The following is a 20168-nucleotide window of genomic DNA, read 5'->3' on the forward strand; positions in this document are numbered from 1 at the left end:
GTTTACAGGACTATATTTAAGTATTTTTTATGATAAATTTCATTCTGACTCTTTGGTGATATAGGGCAGACACCTGATTCATACCTCAGCAAATCTGATGAAGAAAAGAGTTAGCATTCACAAGTGATGGGCTTTTTTGTCACCTTTCCCCAATTCGGACTGGCCTAATTTGGCTCTTTTTCGGTAATTGGGGTAGGTCTAAAGAATAGCCAAAAAAAAAACAAAAACAGACAAAAACAAAATTGAAAAGTTTTAAGTTTAAAAATTTTACAACAATCCATTTCATTAATGGGAGACCCTGAAGATAAACCCATTGTTGTGTTTTGTTCTACCTCGGGTAGGGGTATCTCGAAAACTAAGGCCTATTTTGAGGACTTGCTGCTAAACTATTAAGACAGTCGGTGTGTCGAGCCCCTGCCAAACAGTCTCTGGACCTCAGACCCATTCCTAAGCTGTACATCATAGTGCAACGGGCTCAGTAGATGCAGAGGTTGCCCTGCAGTGACAGCTTACTTGTCAAGTGATGCCGTCCATTGACCACCAGAGTGGTTCCTCTGCATGCCATCTGATGTGTGTGCCATTGGTCCGATAGGGCTCATGATCCTATTGGGCTCTTCTGCCGCAAACACCATCGAGCGCCCTGCTGCCAGCGCCTTCTTGGATTTGAATTCGGAGTTACCTTCTCCCAGCCTTTGCCTAAAGAGGCAAATCTACAAGGCAGTAGAAACAGATGCAGATAGTACCATCTACTGTCATGATGGTAGCAGCAAAGGCTGACCTGACTTGAATCTATACATAGTAGTTAAATGTTTATGCATACTTTGTTGTCTTTGTTTTCCGTAGCTGTATTTCTATTCTGTGTAAGTACGTACAAGGAGAGCAATGGAGGAGCCAGAGTCAAATTCCCTGTATGTGTAGGCCAAATAAACTTGGCCAAATAAACGGACTCTGATAGATTTACCTATCAACCTTCAGCACACTGTTATAATGCTCTTGCATAGCAACTATTTGGCTGAGACTAGGAAACAATGGATTCCCTCTACTCCATTTTCCAGTTGTGGACACAGGTCTTTGGTTATCCCAATGGAGCAAACAAAGAAGCAAACAAAAACAATGTTGGATGCTTCGGTGGGTTTAAGCTAAAATTGTGCACAATGTCCCCATTTAGTCTGTTTTTTGATTTTGCACCAGAAAGGAAAGTTCAGCAGTTTCCCCTGGTTTATTTTCACCAGCACCATCATCAGTGTCTATCTTTTCTCCTATTTTTAATAGTTTACTCCGCCTTGCCTATAAACTAGGGAGAATAAGCAGCAAGGGATGCGCCACCATGAGCCGACGTGGGCGTGGATGAGCCGCGCTGGTAAACACGCCACAACAACACACGCAGACCCGAAATACGCGTGTGTGTGTGTGTGTGTGTGTGTGTGTGTGTGTGTGTGTGTGTGTGTGTGTGTGTGTGTGTATAAAAACATCTCTTTTAAACCTGTTTGTGAGAGGGCGAGAGAGAGAGAGGGCGAGAGAGAGAGAGAGAGAGAGAGAGAGAGAGAGAGAGAGAGAGAGAGAGAGAGAGAGAGAGAGAGAGAGAGAGAGAGAGAGAGAGAGAGAGAGAGAGAGAGAGAGCACTCCGTTCACACACCATTTCGGCCGATCCCTCAATTTACCGTCAGCCCGACACACGAGGGGAGAGCCGCTTCACGCGCTGTGAATGGGGCGGAAACAAAAAAAAACAAAAAACAAAACCCCTCCGACTCGCCGCCTTATGCAGAATGCATGCCAGTCCCGATACCTTCATGTGCGGGTCGGCTGGTGATAACATGATCTGACTTTTGAGGACCATTATCGGGGATTTTTGTGCCGACGTCGGTAAAAAAAAAAAGAAAAAAAAAGAAAAAAGGAGGGGGGGTTGCGGTTTGTGGAAAAATGACGGGGAGGCTGGAGTGATGATACGAAGATGGCGAGCGGGGTTGGAAGTGAGTATAACAATTCGGTGTGTCACACAAAAAAAATCCGCAAGCTCTTGTCGTTTAAACGACAGTCGGCGGTGTCGACCGTGTTCGAGTCGTGTCGGGTCGTCCGGGTCGCATCTGCTATGTGTCGACCCGCCGTTAGCACAGTTGTGCATGAATCGCTGTCATCGTCTTTTTTTAACAGATCGATTCAAAAACGCCGACGCAACGTCAACGAGCAGGAATGGACCGTCTATCGCCGACAGCACAGACCAGGGCATGCGCTAGCAGACCAGGGCATGCGCTAGCTCCGCTCCCTCGGCAGTATGTGCGTGTCTAGACCGCTGGCATATAGCAGTTTCCCACAGCACAGGCGGAATAAGATCAGAAAACACGCAAGTCAACTCACAGTTACAATGCATCGTAGCCTAGGCCGGAGACATTTGCATAACTTGGAAGACGTTGAGAAATGCTGTGTGCAGTACTTCACCGAGGATTTCAGCAAACCGAGAATAAGCGTTTCCTTGATAACAGCTTACGTGTTTATCATCTGTACCAAACCCCCCCCCACCACCACACACACATACACACACACACACACACACACACACACACACACACACACACACACACACACACACTTATACACTTACCTTTCCTAACATCTGCAGAACACAAGTTGCTTGCTGTTGGACCAACTGAGCCATGGTCAGTGAGGGAGAAGTTGTGCCTGGCCACGTCTGTCATGAAAAGTGGAGACCAGAATTGGTATTGCATTTATTCTGTCTATTTTCTGTCTTTTGTTTTTCCTCTACAGCTGACCCCGGTGTTCCCTCGTTACGTTTAGAAATTATATAATAATATTGTAGTAATGCCATAAGGGGGCCATTCTGTAGCTGGAGTTTGTGATGAAGAATAACAGGTTTAGAGGGGGTCAAGAAATATATGAAGTTATCCAAAGGAGTTGAATCAAGTGCAACTGGACTTGGTATATATCCGTGACATGTCCACGGATATATACCATATATACCAAGTCCAGTTGCACTTGACTCAACTCCTTTGGATAACCATGACCTGGATGAATGAGAACATTCACAGACAAATATATGAAGTGTTTTTCTTCCAGGTTTCCCCCCATTGCTCCCACAGGCAAAATCCCTTAAAATCCCACTCCTTTCAGATTCTTGGAGCATCTCTGCTCCAGATTTGTGGACACTTAAATGCATGAGCATGTGGTTTATTCTACAATTGAACTATGCTCATTCAACTCAACAGGGTGTCTGTGAGTCGTGCCATCAAACCCTTTGCAGAACCTGGGCGGCCGCCAGACTGGTTCTCTCAAAAGGTATCTACAAATATCAGAAAGCGAGTCAAACTTGTATAAAGCCACATCCCAGCCACAAGATTCTGTGTGGCAACAACACCAACAGTGATTTACTTCATACCCTCCCCTGTGTCCTTTAGATATTTAAATTAACCCTCTCCAAATATGTCTTTTGCTGTCACAGCACTGTGCCTCCCAGTACTCGGAGCTCCTGGAAACAACCGAAGCTCCCAAGTGAGTAACATCAATTACCCTATCTGCTCTTTGCAGAGTTGTGGGCTGGAATACCTGGCTTAACATATTCGATGAACGTGGTGGTAAGAGATATACAATGTGTGCATGTGTCAAACTGCTTCTAAGTTTCATAGTGTCTGTCATCCTCAAGACGGAAGCGTGGCGAGAAAGGTGAAGTGGTGGAGACGGTGGAGGATGTAATAGTGCGCAGGCTGACAGCCGAAAGGATTGACGAACTGAAGAAACTCATCAAAGAGACACAGGAGAAGCACAGGTTCAGAAGAGGGATTGCCTTTATTAACCATGAACAATAGAATATGATAATATATGAAAATAGATGAAGTCATTTCTAAAAAAATAACAACAAATATCCATGTCATCGTTCGTTGGTGATACTGTGATTTTTTTTTCTCTGACCATACTGATGATTAATGTGGTGTTGCACATCTACAGGCAGCTGAAAAAAGAGGCGGAACTGATCCAAGTGGGCCATTTAGATTCCAAACTAGAGCAGTTATGGGAAGAAATTGTAAGGTACAAATCAAAAAGATGTTCCTCTGATCAATTTTTACATCAGTGCATACTCCATATTTAGCAGATATTTTCTCTCCGTGTGCAAAAATGAAATAATCCTACTTGTGTCTGTCAGGAAGAAGAAACAGGAGGAGGAGGAAGCTGAGTTGAAAAGGAAGACAACAGATGCTGCTTATCAGGGTATCTTTCTACTCATCACATTTGACTAAACAGAGGGTCATTTTGAAGTTTTAAGACATGCCCAGGTGTCTGGAGATATTTTACTGTCAAAATTTCAAGGCCTTTAACATCCCTTAGTGGTATTAAGCACAGCCCTTTCATCCAAACACTATTTTTAGCTCTTTCTTCCGACAACAAATTGTGAAAGACGTGAATAAGTGAGGTGAACAGTGAGGTGGATGAGAATGGGTTGTCTGTATTAAAGGCGCACACTGCAGATTCTCAGTGGCCTGCACACATGATTTACCTACGTTATGAAGTTAGAGACATGAGATAACGTCTCAGAACTGGTGAACCCATGTTCAGAATATACACGTTTCAGTTTGTGGCAACAAATTTAGAGCTTGAAAAACATGATTGAGGATTTATTTTCGGTTTTGTAAATCCTGAAAAATGCTTGCAGGTTCTCGTAGTGCTGATTGTCTAGTGGAGTATCTGTCCAGGCATGCAAGCCTATAAATTGTCAAACTGAAGACATGCCTGCACATACAGGCTCAACTCTTAAATACCTGCTTAATCTTGTGAGATTGGCCACCACATTCATGACAAGAATGCATGTTTGTCCTCTATTGAAACTACTAACAAGTTAGTACATTGGTTTAGCACATGGATTAATACATTAGCATGGAACCTGTATTGGGCCTCAGTGTGAGTGCTTGCTTTGGAGTATGGCACAGGGAATTTAACATCATATGCTGTACACTGGTAAATGCATTGAACTTAGGTTTCTTTCCTACCTTTTCTATTGCTTCAGTAGTATAATTGGTCTTTTGTTTATTTGAAAATGTCTTAAAAAGTTTTTTTTTTCATTTATCTTCCAGACCCCCTGAATATGTCAGCAGGTTTTCTTCTTTAAAGCCACATAGTTGCAGATCAGGTTTTGCTTTGCTTGACTCAATTAAAAACATGTTCACCTCTCCATTTTAGCCAGACAGAATGCAAAAAACACACCTAAGCGAGTGCCCAGTGTGACCGTACACTCGCCATCAGAGTGCAGCTCCCCGAGCCTCGAGTTTTCACCGGTTGACACACTCCAAGGCTTGACGGACGATTCTGTTTCCACCAAGAATGTAAGTCCTTGCCCGTTTAAACGACAGCCCATTGGTTATGAAGTACTTACCACGGCAGGTTTCTACATCAGTGTTATTTCTGCGACATCGGCACCAGCCCGCTGTTATTGTTGGTAACAGGTGTGTGAGTCAGCATTTCTCTCAAGATTGCCAAAGATTGTTCACTTATCTTTCTTTTGCTGTAGCACCAACAAGAAATAAGGGATAAAACTACGAGAAAAGGATTGTAAAGAATAGTAACAACCAAAACAAGTGTTAAAAACTTAAGAGAATCATTTGTAAACACCAATTGACTGGCGTTAGCATTGCCTTGAGGCGGCAAAGTGAAAAGTCCTGCCCTCCTCCCAGTCAGCGGGGCAGGGTCACGTCCAAACAGTTGTCACTCATCAGAATGAGCAGTTTACACTGAATGACATCTGACACTGAGGTAATTTGCATTACCAAAATCCTGCCAGCGGCTTGCACTGGACCTGAAGGGTAGGTGAACACTTGTCCTGGTCTAGAAAATGATAAACCTTTTTTATAACTTCAGTATTTTTTCTCATGTGAGCAATGTGAGCAAATTGACTAGTCTGGGTAATCCTTTTCTGTCTTGCACTATTTTAACCAGCTGTGTATCAGTTGTAACCCTTACATTTTAGCGGCCGGTATTTTCCATACACGCCACAGCAGATCATCCGTTTCCATCCCTACCTGTCATCTGCATCTTCCTCTGTCACACCAGCCACCTGCATATCCTCCCTCACCACATCCATAAACCTCCTCTTTGGCCTTCCTCTTTTCCTCTGCTCTGACAGCTCCTTATTCAGCATCCTTCTCCCAATACACCCAGCATCTCTGCTCCACACATGTCCAAGCCATCTCAATCTTGCCTCTCTTGCTTTGTCTCCAAACCATCCAACCTGAGCTGTCCCTCTAATATACTTGTCCTGTCCTTCTTCATCACTCCCAATGAAAATCTTAGCATCTTTAACTCTGCCACCTCCAGCTCCGCCTCCTGTCTTGCGACCTCTAACGGGAGCAGCCGAAAGTAGTAGTAGTAGATTTGCCATACATGAAGCATCACTGTATCCTCGTTTCTCAAAGGTTTCCATCATCACTGTCTGCACTGCTTCCCTAAACTGTGTCCACTATTCTTCCCTTGATAACCCAGCTCAGCACTGGCACATATTGCTGGCACAGCCTGTTGGCAAATGATACATGCCCCCAAAAAGTCCTGAACATTACAGATTGGCCCAGTGTACAAGGGTGGTGGATGGTTTACTGTCCCAGACCCCATCCTGTTTTTCCATTTCAAATGACCCATCTCTGCAAATAAAATCTGCAATTGACTGAAGAAAAAAAGCCAATGGCAGGTTTTTTTTTTCTAAGGTAAATGCTATTGTGACGTAACCTACTACTACTACTTTCGGCTGCTCCCGTTAGGGGTCGCCACAGCGGATCATCCGTTTCCATTTCTTCCTGTCTTCTGCGTCTTCCTCTGTCACACCAGCCATCTGCATGTCTTCCCTCACCACATCCATAAACCTCCTCTTTGGCCTTCCTCTTTTCCTTTTTCCTGGCAGCTCCATATTCAATATCCTTCTACCAATATACCCAACATCTCTCCTCCACACATGTCCAAGCCATCTCAATCTTGCCTCTCTTGCTTTGTCTCCAAACCGTACAACTTGAGCAGTCCCTCTAATATAATCGTTCTTAATCCTGTCCTTCTTCGTCACTCCTAGTGAAAATCTTAGCATCTTCAACTCTGCCATCTCCAGCTCTGCCTCCTGTCTTTTTGTCAGTGCCACTGTCTCCAAACCATATAACATAGCTGGTCTCACAACCATCTTTTAAAGCTTCCCTTTAACGCTTGCTGGTACCCTTCTGTCACAAATCACTCCTGACACTCTTCTCCACCTGCTCCACCCTGCCTGCCCTCTCTCCTGCACTCCCCGTTACTTTGGATAGTTGACCCCAAGTATTTAAACTCATACGCCTTCGTCACCTCTACTCCTTGCATCCTGACCATTCCACTGTCCTCCCTCTCATTCACGCATAGGTATTCCATCTTGCTCCTACTGACTTTCATTCCTCTTCTCTCCAGTGCATACCTCCACTTCTCCAGGCTCTCCTCAACCTGCACCCTACTCTCACTACAGATCACAATGTCATCCGCGAACATCATCGTCCACGGAGACTCCTGCCTGATCTTGTCCGTCAACCTGTCCATCACCATTGCAAACAAGAAAGGGCTCAGAGCTGATCCTTGGTGTAATCCCACCTCCACCTTGAACCCATCTGTCATTCAACCACACACCTCACCATTGTCACACTTCCCTCATACATATCCTGCACCAATCCTACATACTTCTCTGCAACTCCCAACTTCCTCATACAATATCACACCTCCTCTCTCAGCACCCTGTCATATGCTTTCTCTAAATCTAAAAAGACAAAATGCAACTCCTTCTGGCCTTCTCTATACTTCTCAATCAACATTCTCAAAGCAAACATCGCATCTGTGGTGCTCTTTCGTGGCATGAAACCATACTGCTGCTCGCTGATCGTCACCTCTCCTCTTAACCTAGCTTCTATTACTCTTTCCCAAATCTTCATGCTGTGGCTGATCAACTTTATACTTCTGTAGTTGCTACAGTTCTGCACATCACCCTTGTTCTTGAAAATCGGTACCAGTATACTTCTTCTCTATTCCTTAGGCATCCTCTCACTTTCCAAGATTGTGTTAAACAATCTAGTTAAAAACCCCACTGCCATCTCTCCTAAACATCTCCATGCCTCCACAGGTATGTCATCAGGACCAACTGCCTTTCCACTCTTCATCCTCTTCATAGCTGCCCTCACTTCCTCCTTGCTAATCCACTGAACTTCCTGATTCACTATCCCTACATCATCCAACCTTCTCTCTCTCTCATTTTCTTCATTCATCAGCCCCTCAAAGCACTCCTTCCACCTTCTCAGCACACTCCCCTCGCTTGTCAGCACATTTCCATCTCTATCTTTGATCGCCCTAACTTGCTGCACATCCTTCACAGCTCGGTCCCTCTGTCTACCCAATCGGTACAAGTCCTTTTCTCCTTCCTTAGTGTCTAACCTGTCATACAACTCACCATATGCCTTTTCCTTTGCCTTTGCCACCTCTCTCTTTGCTTTATGCTGCGTCTCCTTGTACTCCTGTCTACTTTCTTCATCTCTCTGACTATCCCACTTCTTCTTTGCCAACCTCTTCCTCTGTATAATTTGCTGTACATCCTCATTCCACCACCAAGTCTCCTTGTCTTCCTTCCTCTGTCCTGATGACACACCAAGTACCTTCCTAGCTGTCTCCCTCACTATTTCTGCAGTGGTTGCCCAGCCATCCGGGAACTCTTCAGTACCACCCAGTGCCTGTTTTAACTCCTGCCTGAACTCCACACAACAGTCTTCCTTCTTCAGCTTCCACCATTTGATCTTCGGCTCTGCCTTCACTCGCTTCCTCTTCTTGGTCTCCAAAGTCATCCTACAGTCCACCATCCGATGCTGCCTAGCTACATTCTCCCCTGTCACCACCTTGCAGTCTCCAATCCCTTTTAGATCACGCCTTCTACATAAGATATAGTCCACATGTGTGCACTTTCCTCCACTCTTGTACATCACCCTGTGTTCCTCCCTCTTCTTGAAATATGTATTCACCACAGCCATTTTCATCCTTTTTGCAAAATCCACCACCATCTGTCCTTCCACATTTCTCTCCTTGACACCATACCTACCCATCACCTCATCACCTCTGTTCCCTTCACCAACATGTCCATTGAAGTCCGCTCCAATCACCACTCTCTCCTCCTTGGGTACCCTCTCCACCACGTCATCCAACTCACTCCAGAATTCTTCTTTCTCTTCCATCTCACACCCAACTTGCAGGGCATATGCGCTGATAACATTCAGCAATACACCTTTGATTTCCAGCTTCATACTCATCACTCTGTCTGACACTCTCTTCACCTCCAGCACACTCTTGACATACTCTTTCTTCAGAATTACCCCTACCCCATTTCTCCTCCCATTCGCACCGTGGTAGAAGAGTTTTAACTCACCTCCGATACTCCTGGCCTTACTCCCCTTCCACCTGGTCTCTTGCACACACAGTATGCCTACCTTTCTTCTTTCCATCATATCAGCCAGCTCTCTCCCTTTACCAGTCGTAGTGCCAACATTCAAAGTTCTGACTTTCACCTCCACACTCCTACCCTTCCTCCTCTCTCGCTGCCTCTGGACATGCCTTTCCTCTCTCCTTCTCCTTTACCCAACAGTAGTATAGTTTCCACTGGCACCCTGCTGGTTAACAGTACCGGTGGCGGTTGTTGGTAACCTGGGCCTCGACCGATCCGGTATGGAAATCTTATTTATGATTCGCATATTTGATTTGGCAAAGATTTTACGCCGGATGCCCTTCCTGACACAACCCTCCCCATTTGTCCAGGCTTGGGACCGGCACTAAGAATGCACAGGCTTGTGCATCCTCAGTGGCTGGGTTCTATTGTAACGTAACCACTCGACTAAAAGCGACCGACCCCCTGGTCATCGGCTAGTGAGTCTTTTTGTACATTACACTATCTTTTGATAGCATGCATATGAATTTTGAAGCAGTAATTTACTCAAGGAATCTGTTGCTGACAAGATGCTAACAGTTGAGAGTCTTACCATAACCTGCCAATAGCGTGGCCCAGTCAGCCAGAAGCTTTATTAGCAACATTACTCTTGTTTTTTAATTTACAATTACTGCTTCAAAATTCATACGAATGCTACCACAAGACAGTATATGACATGTGGAACAGAATCCATAGGCAAATTAACGCTGTGCTGTTGGAAACGCAAATCTTATTTCGGGAGATATGGTTTTGTCAAATGGAAAACTGATTGGGATTGGGATGTGATCCATCTGCCATCTTGTGGCTAATTCTGTCCTACAAAGTGACATGGCTGGGGCTCGCTATTGAAAAATCAATTTCTGATAAATATATTGGGGTTGTTAAGGGGTGTACAAACATACTGAGAAATGTATACTTTGTATTTATTATCAAGAATCCCTTTAACATTATATTTTATTTAACAATATTAATTATCAGCACCTCTAATAGTAGAACTGATTTGTGATCAGTTTTCTAGACCTCTTAACAAATCCTTCACCTCTCCTTTTAAGGAGAAACTGGAATGGTTTGTGTTTTGTGGAAACCCCAGAGTTTATCGAGGTTTGATCAGTCAAAGTGTTTCTGGAATGGTTTTGGTCATTTGCATCGCTGTAGTTTACAACGTACTTTCCTGCCCTTCTCTGTAGGGTCTCGGAATAGCCGGGTTCATGGCGTTGACTGAGTCCTCTGGACTGGGGAGTGGAGAGGTCAGCCAAGGGTCGCTCCTGGATGACTCGGCACAAAAGAGGCTCTTGAGCCAGAAAGCCACGCCGCCACCATCTCCCCTACTATCCGAGTTACTGAAGAAAGGCAGTCTCTTACCTACAAATTCTAGGCTGGTATGCCCGAAAGGACTTAATATGTTGTTGCTTTCCTCCAAGACTCACACATCATTTTTGATATGTTTACAGGGAAACAAGGAAACAATCACGATTTTCAACATTCTCTCTCTCTCTCTCTATCTGTCTATATGTGTGTGTTGACATATGTTGTAGGGATAACACAGTCCCCTAGCAGCCATAATACTCAGCAGTCCTCTCTTCCATCCATCCATTATCCAAACTGCTTATCCTGCTCAGGGTCGCAGGGATGCTGAAGCCTTTCCCAGCAGTCATTGGGCAGCAGGCGGGGGGACACCCTGGACAGGCCGCCAGTCCATCACAGTGCCCAGTCTTCTCTTGTTTCTCTGAAATGCCGCCTCAGTTGTGTGGGGAAAATTGTCTGTCAGTGACATCACTGACAGACAATGCAGTCTTTATATGGAATTTGGTGAAATTCGCTAAAACAGCTTTATCTAGCGTTGTTATTTGAATGTTATACATTTTTCTATGTAGCCTGTTTCAATCTAAGCCCCCTGAAGGTAACACTAAACAAGGAAGCAAGGGTTATAGTTTTCAAATTCAGGGATTGTCTGCCAGTGGCGTTACTGCCAAACACTTTGCTGCACAATTTGGGTGGCGTATCAGACACACAGATGACTGCTCAGTGTTATCGCTGCTAATGGAGTATTATTCCCACATTATATGTTGAGATAATGTTGAAAGCCCTGATTGTTTCCATTTAACTCCTAAAGCATCTTATCTTCACTTTATTGGGATGTGTTAATGAAAAACAGGCAGAAATTCTCAATAATGGATACTTGTGTGTATGGTTATGTTCCAGATCGGGGATGGTGATGTTCCAGCTGGTCATATGACCGGAGCACATGACCAACAGCTTGTTCCACCCAATCTACCTGTTTCCCAAACAGCAGGTACATATACACCAGTGTGCACACAAGCTCTATACACAGCCTATGGAGGTATTTCTGAAGAATGGTACATTTGTGATATTAGACCGAATGCTGTCACAGTGTGGCATTAGGCTTAGTAAGTAGTAGTGCTGGGCAATATGGAAAATATTATCTTGATAATCATATGGAAGTTTACACTATTGATGAATACAACATCTGCTTACATACCGCATTTCCCGGATTACAAGTCGCACCGGAGCTGATCAAACAGCTGATGATTGCTTATGGCATGAAACAGGCTTGTACTGTCTCATAAAGAATTTACTTGACTCACTGGATTATTTTGCTCCTTATTTGTTGAGCACTTTTCCCCCCGTTGAGTGTTTCTTTTAACAGCCCAGAGGTGCCAGGCTCGTGCCTGTTGTACATCAACACTTTTGCACATTTGTCGCAGCTAACAAAGTCCAGTTCTTTTCTATCTTTGTCACAACTGAAAAGTCTTCCCAAATGTCAGACTTGCCTTGCTTTTTTTTGCAGACCTGCTTTCATCTTCTTTTCAACTTCTTTTGTTGACGCCATCTTTATGGTTAGCGCTAGCAAACGGGATCCGCAGCTTATTTTTGACCGTCCGCAGCAAAGTTAAAACTGTCCGCTCCCGCGAGATTTGCAGATATCCCAAGCCCAATGTAGTCACAAGATTCAGCAGTGCCATTTAGTGGCCGTAGTTGAAATGCAGTGTATTCGTCCGACAAAATTACATTGTTTAAATCGCTTTGGAATATAAATTGCAGGACCAGCCAGATGAATAAAAAGAAGGAAAAAAAAAACAAAAAACAGCAATTTATAGTCCTGGAAATACGGTATGCAAACATAGCATATTTAAGAATCCAACTGAGGCTCATTATATTGAACTATTTGGTAAAGTATAATATCAAACCAAAGCTAATTTTCAAATAATCCATCCATCCATTATCCAAACTGCTTATCCTGCTCTCAGGGTCTTCCTCAAATATTTCAGATGTCAATTTAGGAGAACTTCTAGTTTATAGATTTTCATTATTGGTAATTTAGACAACAAAATTGTGTGTTACGATATGACAACTTTCGAATTTCCTCCCAATACAATACCACTGCATAAATTAAACAATACTGGATTATTGCCCAACCCTATTAAGTAATAACACATGTTTTACTAAGAATGAATACTTGTGCATTAACTGTAAATGATGGATAGTCAGCGAAGTATTGTGTATATTTAAATTGTTCATTTTGCTGCTTGAGTCATAAGTCGATATGTGTGTGTGTGTGTTTATATGTTATGCCTGCATGTCAGGTGCCCCTACGTTATCTCGTCTCCTGGAGGCTGGTCCCACCCAGTTTTCTACTCCGTTAGGTTTCTTGGCCAGTTTAGAATCTGCCGCCAGTGCACCTGTCTGTGGTGCTGCTTCTGTTCCAGTGGACTCCCCTTCCACATTAAGCACAGGTCTGCCTCCCCCCACCACACACACACACACACACACACACACACACAAATGCACGCACGCACACGCACACTGCCCTCGTTCACTCAAATGCCCATACCACAGACCATGGCTGTCTGAATACTCTACTATGTACTACATACTAATATGCTGCATACTAACCCGTACTGTTAAGTACTTAACTTTCCATTGAAACATGTTTAGTATGCATCGTAAATCTATCATACTCCTCAGTCAACCAGCAGAAGTGACGGCAAGTGGATACGGATCCTGCAACCTGTATCTCCATGGTAACCACGCAAAATCGCCATTTTCTTCCCGAATAGTGTACAGTCGATTCAGATTAGATTTTTTTTTTTTTGGTCAAAAATTGTATACATTCTGGCACATACTATAGTTTTCCATACTACTAAGATTTTAATGTAGTACACAAAAATTTGGTTCTATATAGTACATGCCACGGCCGTAGTATGGGTAATAATACACAGCTCATGCCTTCTCACGTTCTCCTTTTCATCTGCTTTGCAGCTGAAAGTGAAATTCAACTTCATGTGTTTTTAATTGTCTGGTGGGTGTTTATTTTCTCACAGGTGAACATTGATTTTTTTTTTAACCATGGTTATTCACTCTGTTGTCTTCATGTCTGACTATCATTTACTGCAGCAACAATAGGTTTAAATTTACCTTTTCCCTTACAGTAGGTATTACAGTATAGTAGACATTATAAAGGAAGAAGACAAGGATTTGAGCATTACAGAGTTAGAGAGATTTGTAAAGCACATTTTTGTTAAAGCCCTCTTGGGCATAAAAAGACAAGCTCAGTGGACTGTGCATTACACATCGTTGTACAATTTGACTTTTTGGAAAGCGATGCATGTTTCTGTTGTGGAAATGAATGCTCAGTGAAATAATATTAAAGATGAAATAGAATGATCCAAACTTGAGAGAAAAGTTTCCAAGAAGATTGTTGTTTAATGTACTTAGTACAGTTAAAAGGGCATATAACAGATTCAAATGAAAATGTATCACAACCAAATATCTAATGAAATGAAGACCGTAGCAAAAACTTTATGGAAGGATCGGTTGTATTTATGGTAAAAGCAAAGAGGAGCTCAGATCTGTTTTGGGTAAAAAGCATCTTTATTAAAATATAAATAGGAAATTTGAGTAAAGTGTGATGCAAAACATAGGAAAGACAACTTCGTCCAAATGAAACAGAAAGGTCCAATATCTTGAAAAACCACTTCATGTGCTTAGTGGCGAGCCAAAAACTGTTAAGAACACATTGAATTACATGGTATTTCCCTACTTGTTTTTGTCCTAAAGGGGATGTGATGGTGCGATCAGTGTCGTCTGGATGCCAGCCTGTCCCCAGCGGGGGGGAGGCATCTGGCCTCAGTGAAGATGACGTCACTGTGTCCTACATTGGGGATGAACTGGACCTGAAGACAGTGGGGGACATCATCGCCATCATCGAGGACAAGGTGCAAAACACGACAAAAAGCACATTGCAGGAGTATTTTGACGGTGCTAACTTCACTGTTGGATAAACGTTGTAGTGAAATTAGCCTGTAAAACAACTGCTTGTGGGGGTACAGAGTCAGGTTTGTCCTTCCACAGGGGGATGAGAACACTGAGGCTTTGGATGCTGCTGCAGTGGAGGCTGCTCTGTCCCTGTGTGAGGAAAATGGCCACGGTCTGTCTAGCGCCTGGGAAGCTGGGCCTTTCAAGCCTCACGAGTCTGAGCCTGTACTGTCCGCTGGAGTCCCACGACCCTCATCGCTACACAGTGGCCTGGTGGGGAAGAAAGAAGGGGTGTTGGAAATTCAGGGTGCAACTTTAGCACCACTCTCCACTATGTGTGAGGGTCAGGATAACTGTCACCCAGCTTACTCTCTGGCGCTAAGTGGCCCTCCTCCCACCTCCTCGTCCTCATGCATCTCTGTGATGCCGGAGCGCTCTCAAGCTGGAGCCACTCTGCAACCCCAGGCTACAGAAGAGACTGGACCAGAGCGGCACCAGAAGAGCCGGACTTCTCCGGATGCTACCATTAAGTGCGAGAATGACAACTGGACACAGCAAGGAGCTGATAATCCCCATGAAGGTACATTGTAACCAAGCATAAATAGTCTTATTCACTTGCTTCAAAACATGCATTGTGCATGCACCTATGCATTTTGCATAACCATTTCCTTCTTATTATTCATCTTTACTATCTTGGCAGACTCAGTATTAGAAGATAGCCCACTGACAGAAAGGCACCCCAAGGTACACCACCCAATGAGGACAGAGCTAACATGATGCCTGTAATTGCTGTACTCTGTACCGAATTGCAGTGTTCGTAGCTCAACTGCTTTCTTGCCCAGTAAGATCCTTTAGAGTCTCTCTTCGTCTCTCTTCGTCATTGCAGGAGATAAAGGTGGAGGACGGGGTAAGTGATGGGGAAGGGGAGAGCGCTTTGGCAGCTAAAGTGATCATGGAGGACAACCGGCCAGGGGTGTGTGGAGGAGAGGAGGAGGGGGACGGGGCAGAGGCATTCCTGTCAGAGCCTGAAGCAGAGACTGAACTGGAACCACCAGCCAGTGAGAGTGAAGATGGATGCAGCTTGCACACGGCCTCATCATCTCTGCAGCTACATACCACTGCAGACTCTATCCCCAGCAGCCCCGCCTCATCCCAGTTGTGAGTAGCAAGCAGTCGCACACATTCTCACATGAGGAAGTCCTGTGTCTTTGTAGTATGGTTTGAAGTATGGTTTTCTCATCTGCAGGGTGGGTGGTTAAGTCACTCACTTGATGCATATTTGTTATTCTAGCTCTCTGTCTGCCAACACCACCTATTTCTCCCATCCATGTCCCCAGTTGTGACTCCCCTTGACAATAAATCTGTCTTCTCGTTTAATAATCCTGCACAAACACAAAGCCTCTCATTTTTATTAATTTCCCTCCTTCCTTGTCCCCCCCCCCTTATCTCACACCACTCCTTATGCAGTTCTGCCTGCAGTGAGGACCAGGAAGCTATACAAGCTCAGAAGATCTGGAAGAAAGCCATTATGTTGGTGTGGCGTGCAGCGGCCAATCACAGGTCAGACCGTTTAACTATTTGACCATTTAAGTGATCCATTCTTCCCCACCCGCTAATATCAAAATGTTTTATTTTTCATTGGTTCTTTTTTGACATTATTGAAATAGATTCAATTGTGCTAAACCTGTTATAGGTACGCAAATGTGTTCCTTCAGCCAGTAACAGATGACATTGCACCTGGCTACCACAGTATTGTGCACAGGTAAACACTGGTCATGAGTCTTGTGGTCATATGTTGTGGTCAAGTCAGCTTGAGCACTCCACCATGCATTTCCACCATGTGCTCGGCTTATACTATTAGGTTCCCTGGTTAAAAAAAAAACCTGCATCACCTGTCAGTTTCATTGCATCGCTTGTCCCTCACGCAACAGTTGCTTCCTCCCCTCACACAACAGTTGGCTCAGCTGTTGTCTGTCTCTCTCTCTCTCTCTCTCTCTCTCTCTCTCTCTCTCTCTCTCTCTCTCTCTCTCTCTCTCTCTCTCTCTCTCTCTCTCTCTCTCTCTCTCTCTCTCTCTCTCTCTCTCTCTCTCTCTCTCTCTCTCTCTCTCTCTCTCTCTCTCTCACACACACACACACACACACACACACACACATCAACCTCACCCCCACCTCTGTGACCTCCCCCCATCACTTCTCCCCATTTCCAGGCCAATGGATCTGTCCACCATAAAAAAGAACATCGAGACTGGTTTGGTGCGAACCACAGCCGAGTTCCAGAGGGACATAATGCTGATGTTTCAGAACGCTGTCATGTACAACAGTTTGGACCATGACGTTTTCCACATGGCACTGGAGATGCAGCGTGACGTCCTGGAGCAAATCCAGCAGTTCCTAGCCACCCAGCTCATCATGCAGACGTCCGAGTCGGGCATCAGCGCCAAGAGCCTGAGGGGCCGCGAGAGCACCCGCAAACAAGACTCCACAGACAAGGTGCTTCACTAGAATTATGACTTCAGCAGAGAGAGTACAAACAGACCAATAAGGAAAATGAAGAGACAAGGGGTGTGTGTGTGTGTGTGTGTGTGTGTGTGTGTGTGTGTGTGTGTGTGTGTGTGTGTGTGTGTGTGTGTGTGTGTGTGTGTGTGTGTGTGTGTGTGTGTGTGTGTGTGTGTGTGTGTGTGTGTGTGTGTGTGTGTGTGTGTGTGTGTGTGTGTGTGTGTGTGTGCGTGTGTGTGCGTGTGTGTGTGTATACGGTGACCGCCCCCCTTGAAGGTAACACAAAAGGGAGAGATGACTTAGAAAGTGTAAGACTGTAAAAAAAAAAAAAAAGAAAGAAGACAAATACTTTTATACCTAATATTTCCAAGAAATATTTCTCATCCCATATCATAGAATTTAGATAGCAGGTGGTGGACAGTTTGTGATGCTGTGATAATGGCAGATCTCATGTTACTTTTGGTCTTTGTAAATCCAAGATTTTGCACAGAAATTTTGGTACGAACACGTTTTGTGCATTTACACTCTACCATTTGTTCTTTCACAGGACACTGTTTCCATGGCTTCTCCTGCCTTCCTTCTTTCTCTTTTTGTAAGTAACATATTTGCCCAGCAGGACTCTTCCTCTCTTACAAAATCTGAATGTTTCTTGAAACACAGTTGAAATTTAGTGAAAATACTCATTTAAGAATTGCATACATACTGTGCAAAACTGATTGATACGATGTTTCGTGAAGCAAAATATATTTAAACGACCTCGAAGATCCAGCAATGTCTTGTGATATGTAAAATTGCAATTTAGTTGAATCAAATAGTTAGAATCCCAAAGATTTACATGCAAACAATTGTCCTTTTTGATACTTTGATAGCTAATCCATGAATGTAAAAAAAATCACAAAGGCTTTTCTAGTTGTGCATCTTAATATTTAGTCTACAGTCAGGTGGGAAAAGGTATATGACACATTGCATTTTACATTTACACCATAGCAGCCAAATGTGGAGGGATAGGCAGGTGGTGCGTTTGAAGTGGAAGCACATTTGTTGAGGCCAACAAGCAAATATAGCAGACCAAGCTCCTAGCCTTTTACCAACAGATACTCCAATATCTGTTGCTTAAAACCAATTTTGACCTGTGGATCCACCATTTTGTCTGACAGTGGGGAAGGTGCTGACACAACAGCACTGGCGACCGTTTCATTTCAAATGAATCTCTGGGATTCAGTGTTCAAACACCACTGCTAATGACACATATCACCCCTAGGTGTCAGTACGTTAGAAAAAAATGTTGATCTCCAGGACGGTAATTTTAAAGGCACCGTATGTAAATCATATCGGAAGTTATTTTTCAAAAAAGTTGCTGTGACGTTTGATCCGTCTTCTTCTGTTTGACCTTACAGGATGGCGGCACCAGAGGGCGCCGTTGTGCTATTGAAGCCGACCTCAAGATGAAGAAATGACCGCCTGACAGTTTTGAGTGACCGAGTTTTCCCCAACACTAAGTGAACTGCGTAACTGGAGATTTATTCATTTTCCATCAGCTGCACATGGACATCTCTTATAATGTGCAGTGCATAATGTGAAAAAAACAAACTGCACTCAAGCTCACTTGCACCGTTATTTTCCACCTTTAAAAAGAGACAATTCAACCAACCTCTGGCCATTGTAATTACGGTCTAGATTCAAAATGTGAGGCGAGCAGTTTTAGGAAGTGGTTGTGAAAACTGTGTTTTTGCACTTGTCTTGTCACCTTTCTCCCCCAAGTGTATTGCCCTTTTGGGGTCTCCTCAGCGTCCCCGAAGTTGCGAGTTGAATCTATTTTTTTCCCTTGTTCGTGTTGAATCCAGTACCAAATAAGATGCAGTGCTTAACTTGTAAGTCAGGAGGTCCCGGAACACAGAGAGAAAGTCACGGATCGCATAAAAATAAATAAATAAATAAATCAGTGACTGGAGCACACTGGACAACGCCTAGGTACTAGCTGTTAAAAAACTGTCGTCACAAAGCATTATTTATTTAAATTTATTAATCAGAACATTCACAATAATCACGCAAAATTAGCAGGGGGCATAGAGACAGCTGTTCACGGTTTGCAGCGCGCTGTCTCTCGCTGTCGTTGCTGCCCCTTCACTTCGCCGTCCTTTCCCTTCTGTCGGTGGATTGCTACAATGTGGGGGAAATGGAGTTAGGGCCGCAAGTTTTATTTACAACCATGAAAAGCAAGCAGGCTAAGAAACCGAACAAAGTCACATGTTCTGTCTGTCTCTCCGTCGATCCATCGCCAGGGATAATGGCCTCTCTTGGCTTTGAATTGAGCTTCCGTCCAAATTTCCCCAGTCCGAATCCCCTCACCATCTGTACTCACATCCTCTTCATCTCCACCATCCTCTCACCCCGATAACAAGTCCATCATCACCTTCCTCTTCTTGTCCCTCGTGCTGGTCATGTCTGCTAGCAGGTGCCACTGTGCTAGCAACACTGCTACTAGCAATGCTTTTGCTACCTGTGCTACTATTATCGCAACCCTGTTTTTCCGTAGCAAAACTTTGCCCTGCTTACTGATTTGAAGAAATTCAACAAATTTGATTGTCTTTTTGACAGCTTACCAGTTTCCTCCTTGTTGCTGAGGATATCCTAATTCAGATCGCAGTAACATTAGCTCACATGACGTGCACAAAACTCACACGCTTCAAGCATCACCGAGTGATCTGACGCCTCTCTCTCTCTTTTGAATCACATTTAAAATGCATCCAAAATAGGCAAACAAGCGATTTACGAGTAACTTCAATGGGAAATGAAAGAATGACAGAACATGTAACATTAAATGTTACACAACATTTATTTACAGATTTTGATAGTGACAAAGGAGGTGCTGGATCCAGTCAAATAGGTGCCAGTCCCAATCCGAGAGGTGCTGGATCCTGTTGCGGCAGGATCCAAC

General features: G+C 44.0%; 1 protein-coding gene across 1 annotated transcript; it reads left to right on the forward strand.

Annotated features, from left to right (window-relative positions):
* Window positions 1-1907: 1907 nt before the first annotated feature.
* Window positions 1908-18687, forward strand: brd8a (bromodomain containing 8a). Its single transcript, XM_056284226.1, has 19 exons — window positions 1908-1970; window positions 2618-2714; window positions 3222-3291; window positions 3455-3504; window positions 3656-3778; window positions 3958-4038; window positions 4154-4218; window positions 5185-5327; window positions 10645-10836; window positions 11660-11798; window positions 14537-14694; window positions 14831-15314; window positions 15435-15478; window positions 15621-15892; window positions 16202-16294; window positions 16428-16496; window positions 16942-17224; window positions 17778-17822; window positions 18628-18687. Exons 1-19 carry the CDS (start codon window positions 1952-1954, stop codon window positions 18685-18687), a joined length of 2487 nt encoding a protein of 828 aa, XP_056140201.1. The 5' UTR covers window positions 1908-1951.
* The last annotated feature ends 1481 nt before the right edge of the window (window positions 18688-20168 follow it).

The sequence above is a fragment of the Lampris incognitus genome, chromosome 8 (genome assembly GCF_029633865.1).
Source record: "Lampris incognitus isolate fLamInc1 chromosome 8, fLamInc1.hap2, whole genome shotgun sequence".
In the NCBI taxonomy this organism is placed as follows: domain Eukaryota; kingdom Metazoa; phylum Chordata; class Actinopteri; order Lampriformes; family Lampridae; genus Lampris; species Lampris incognitus.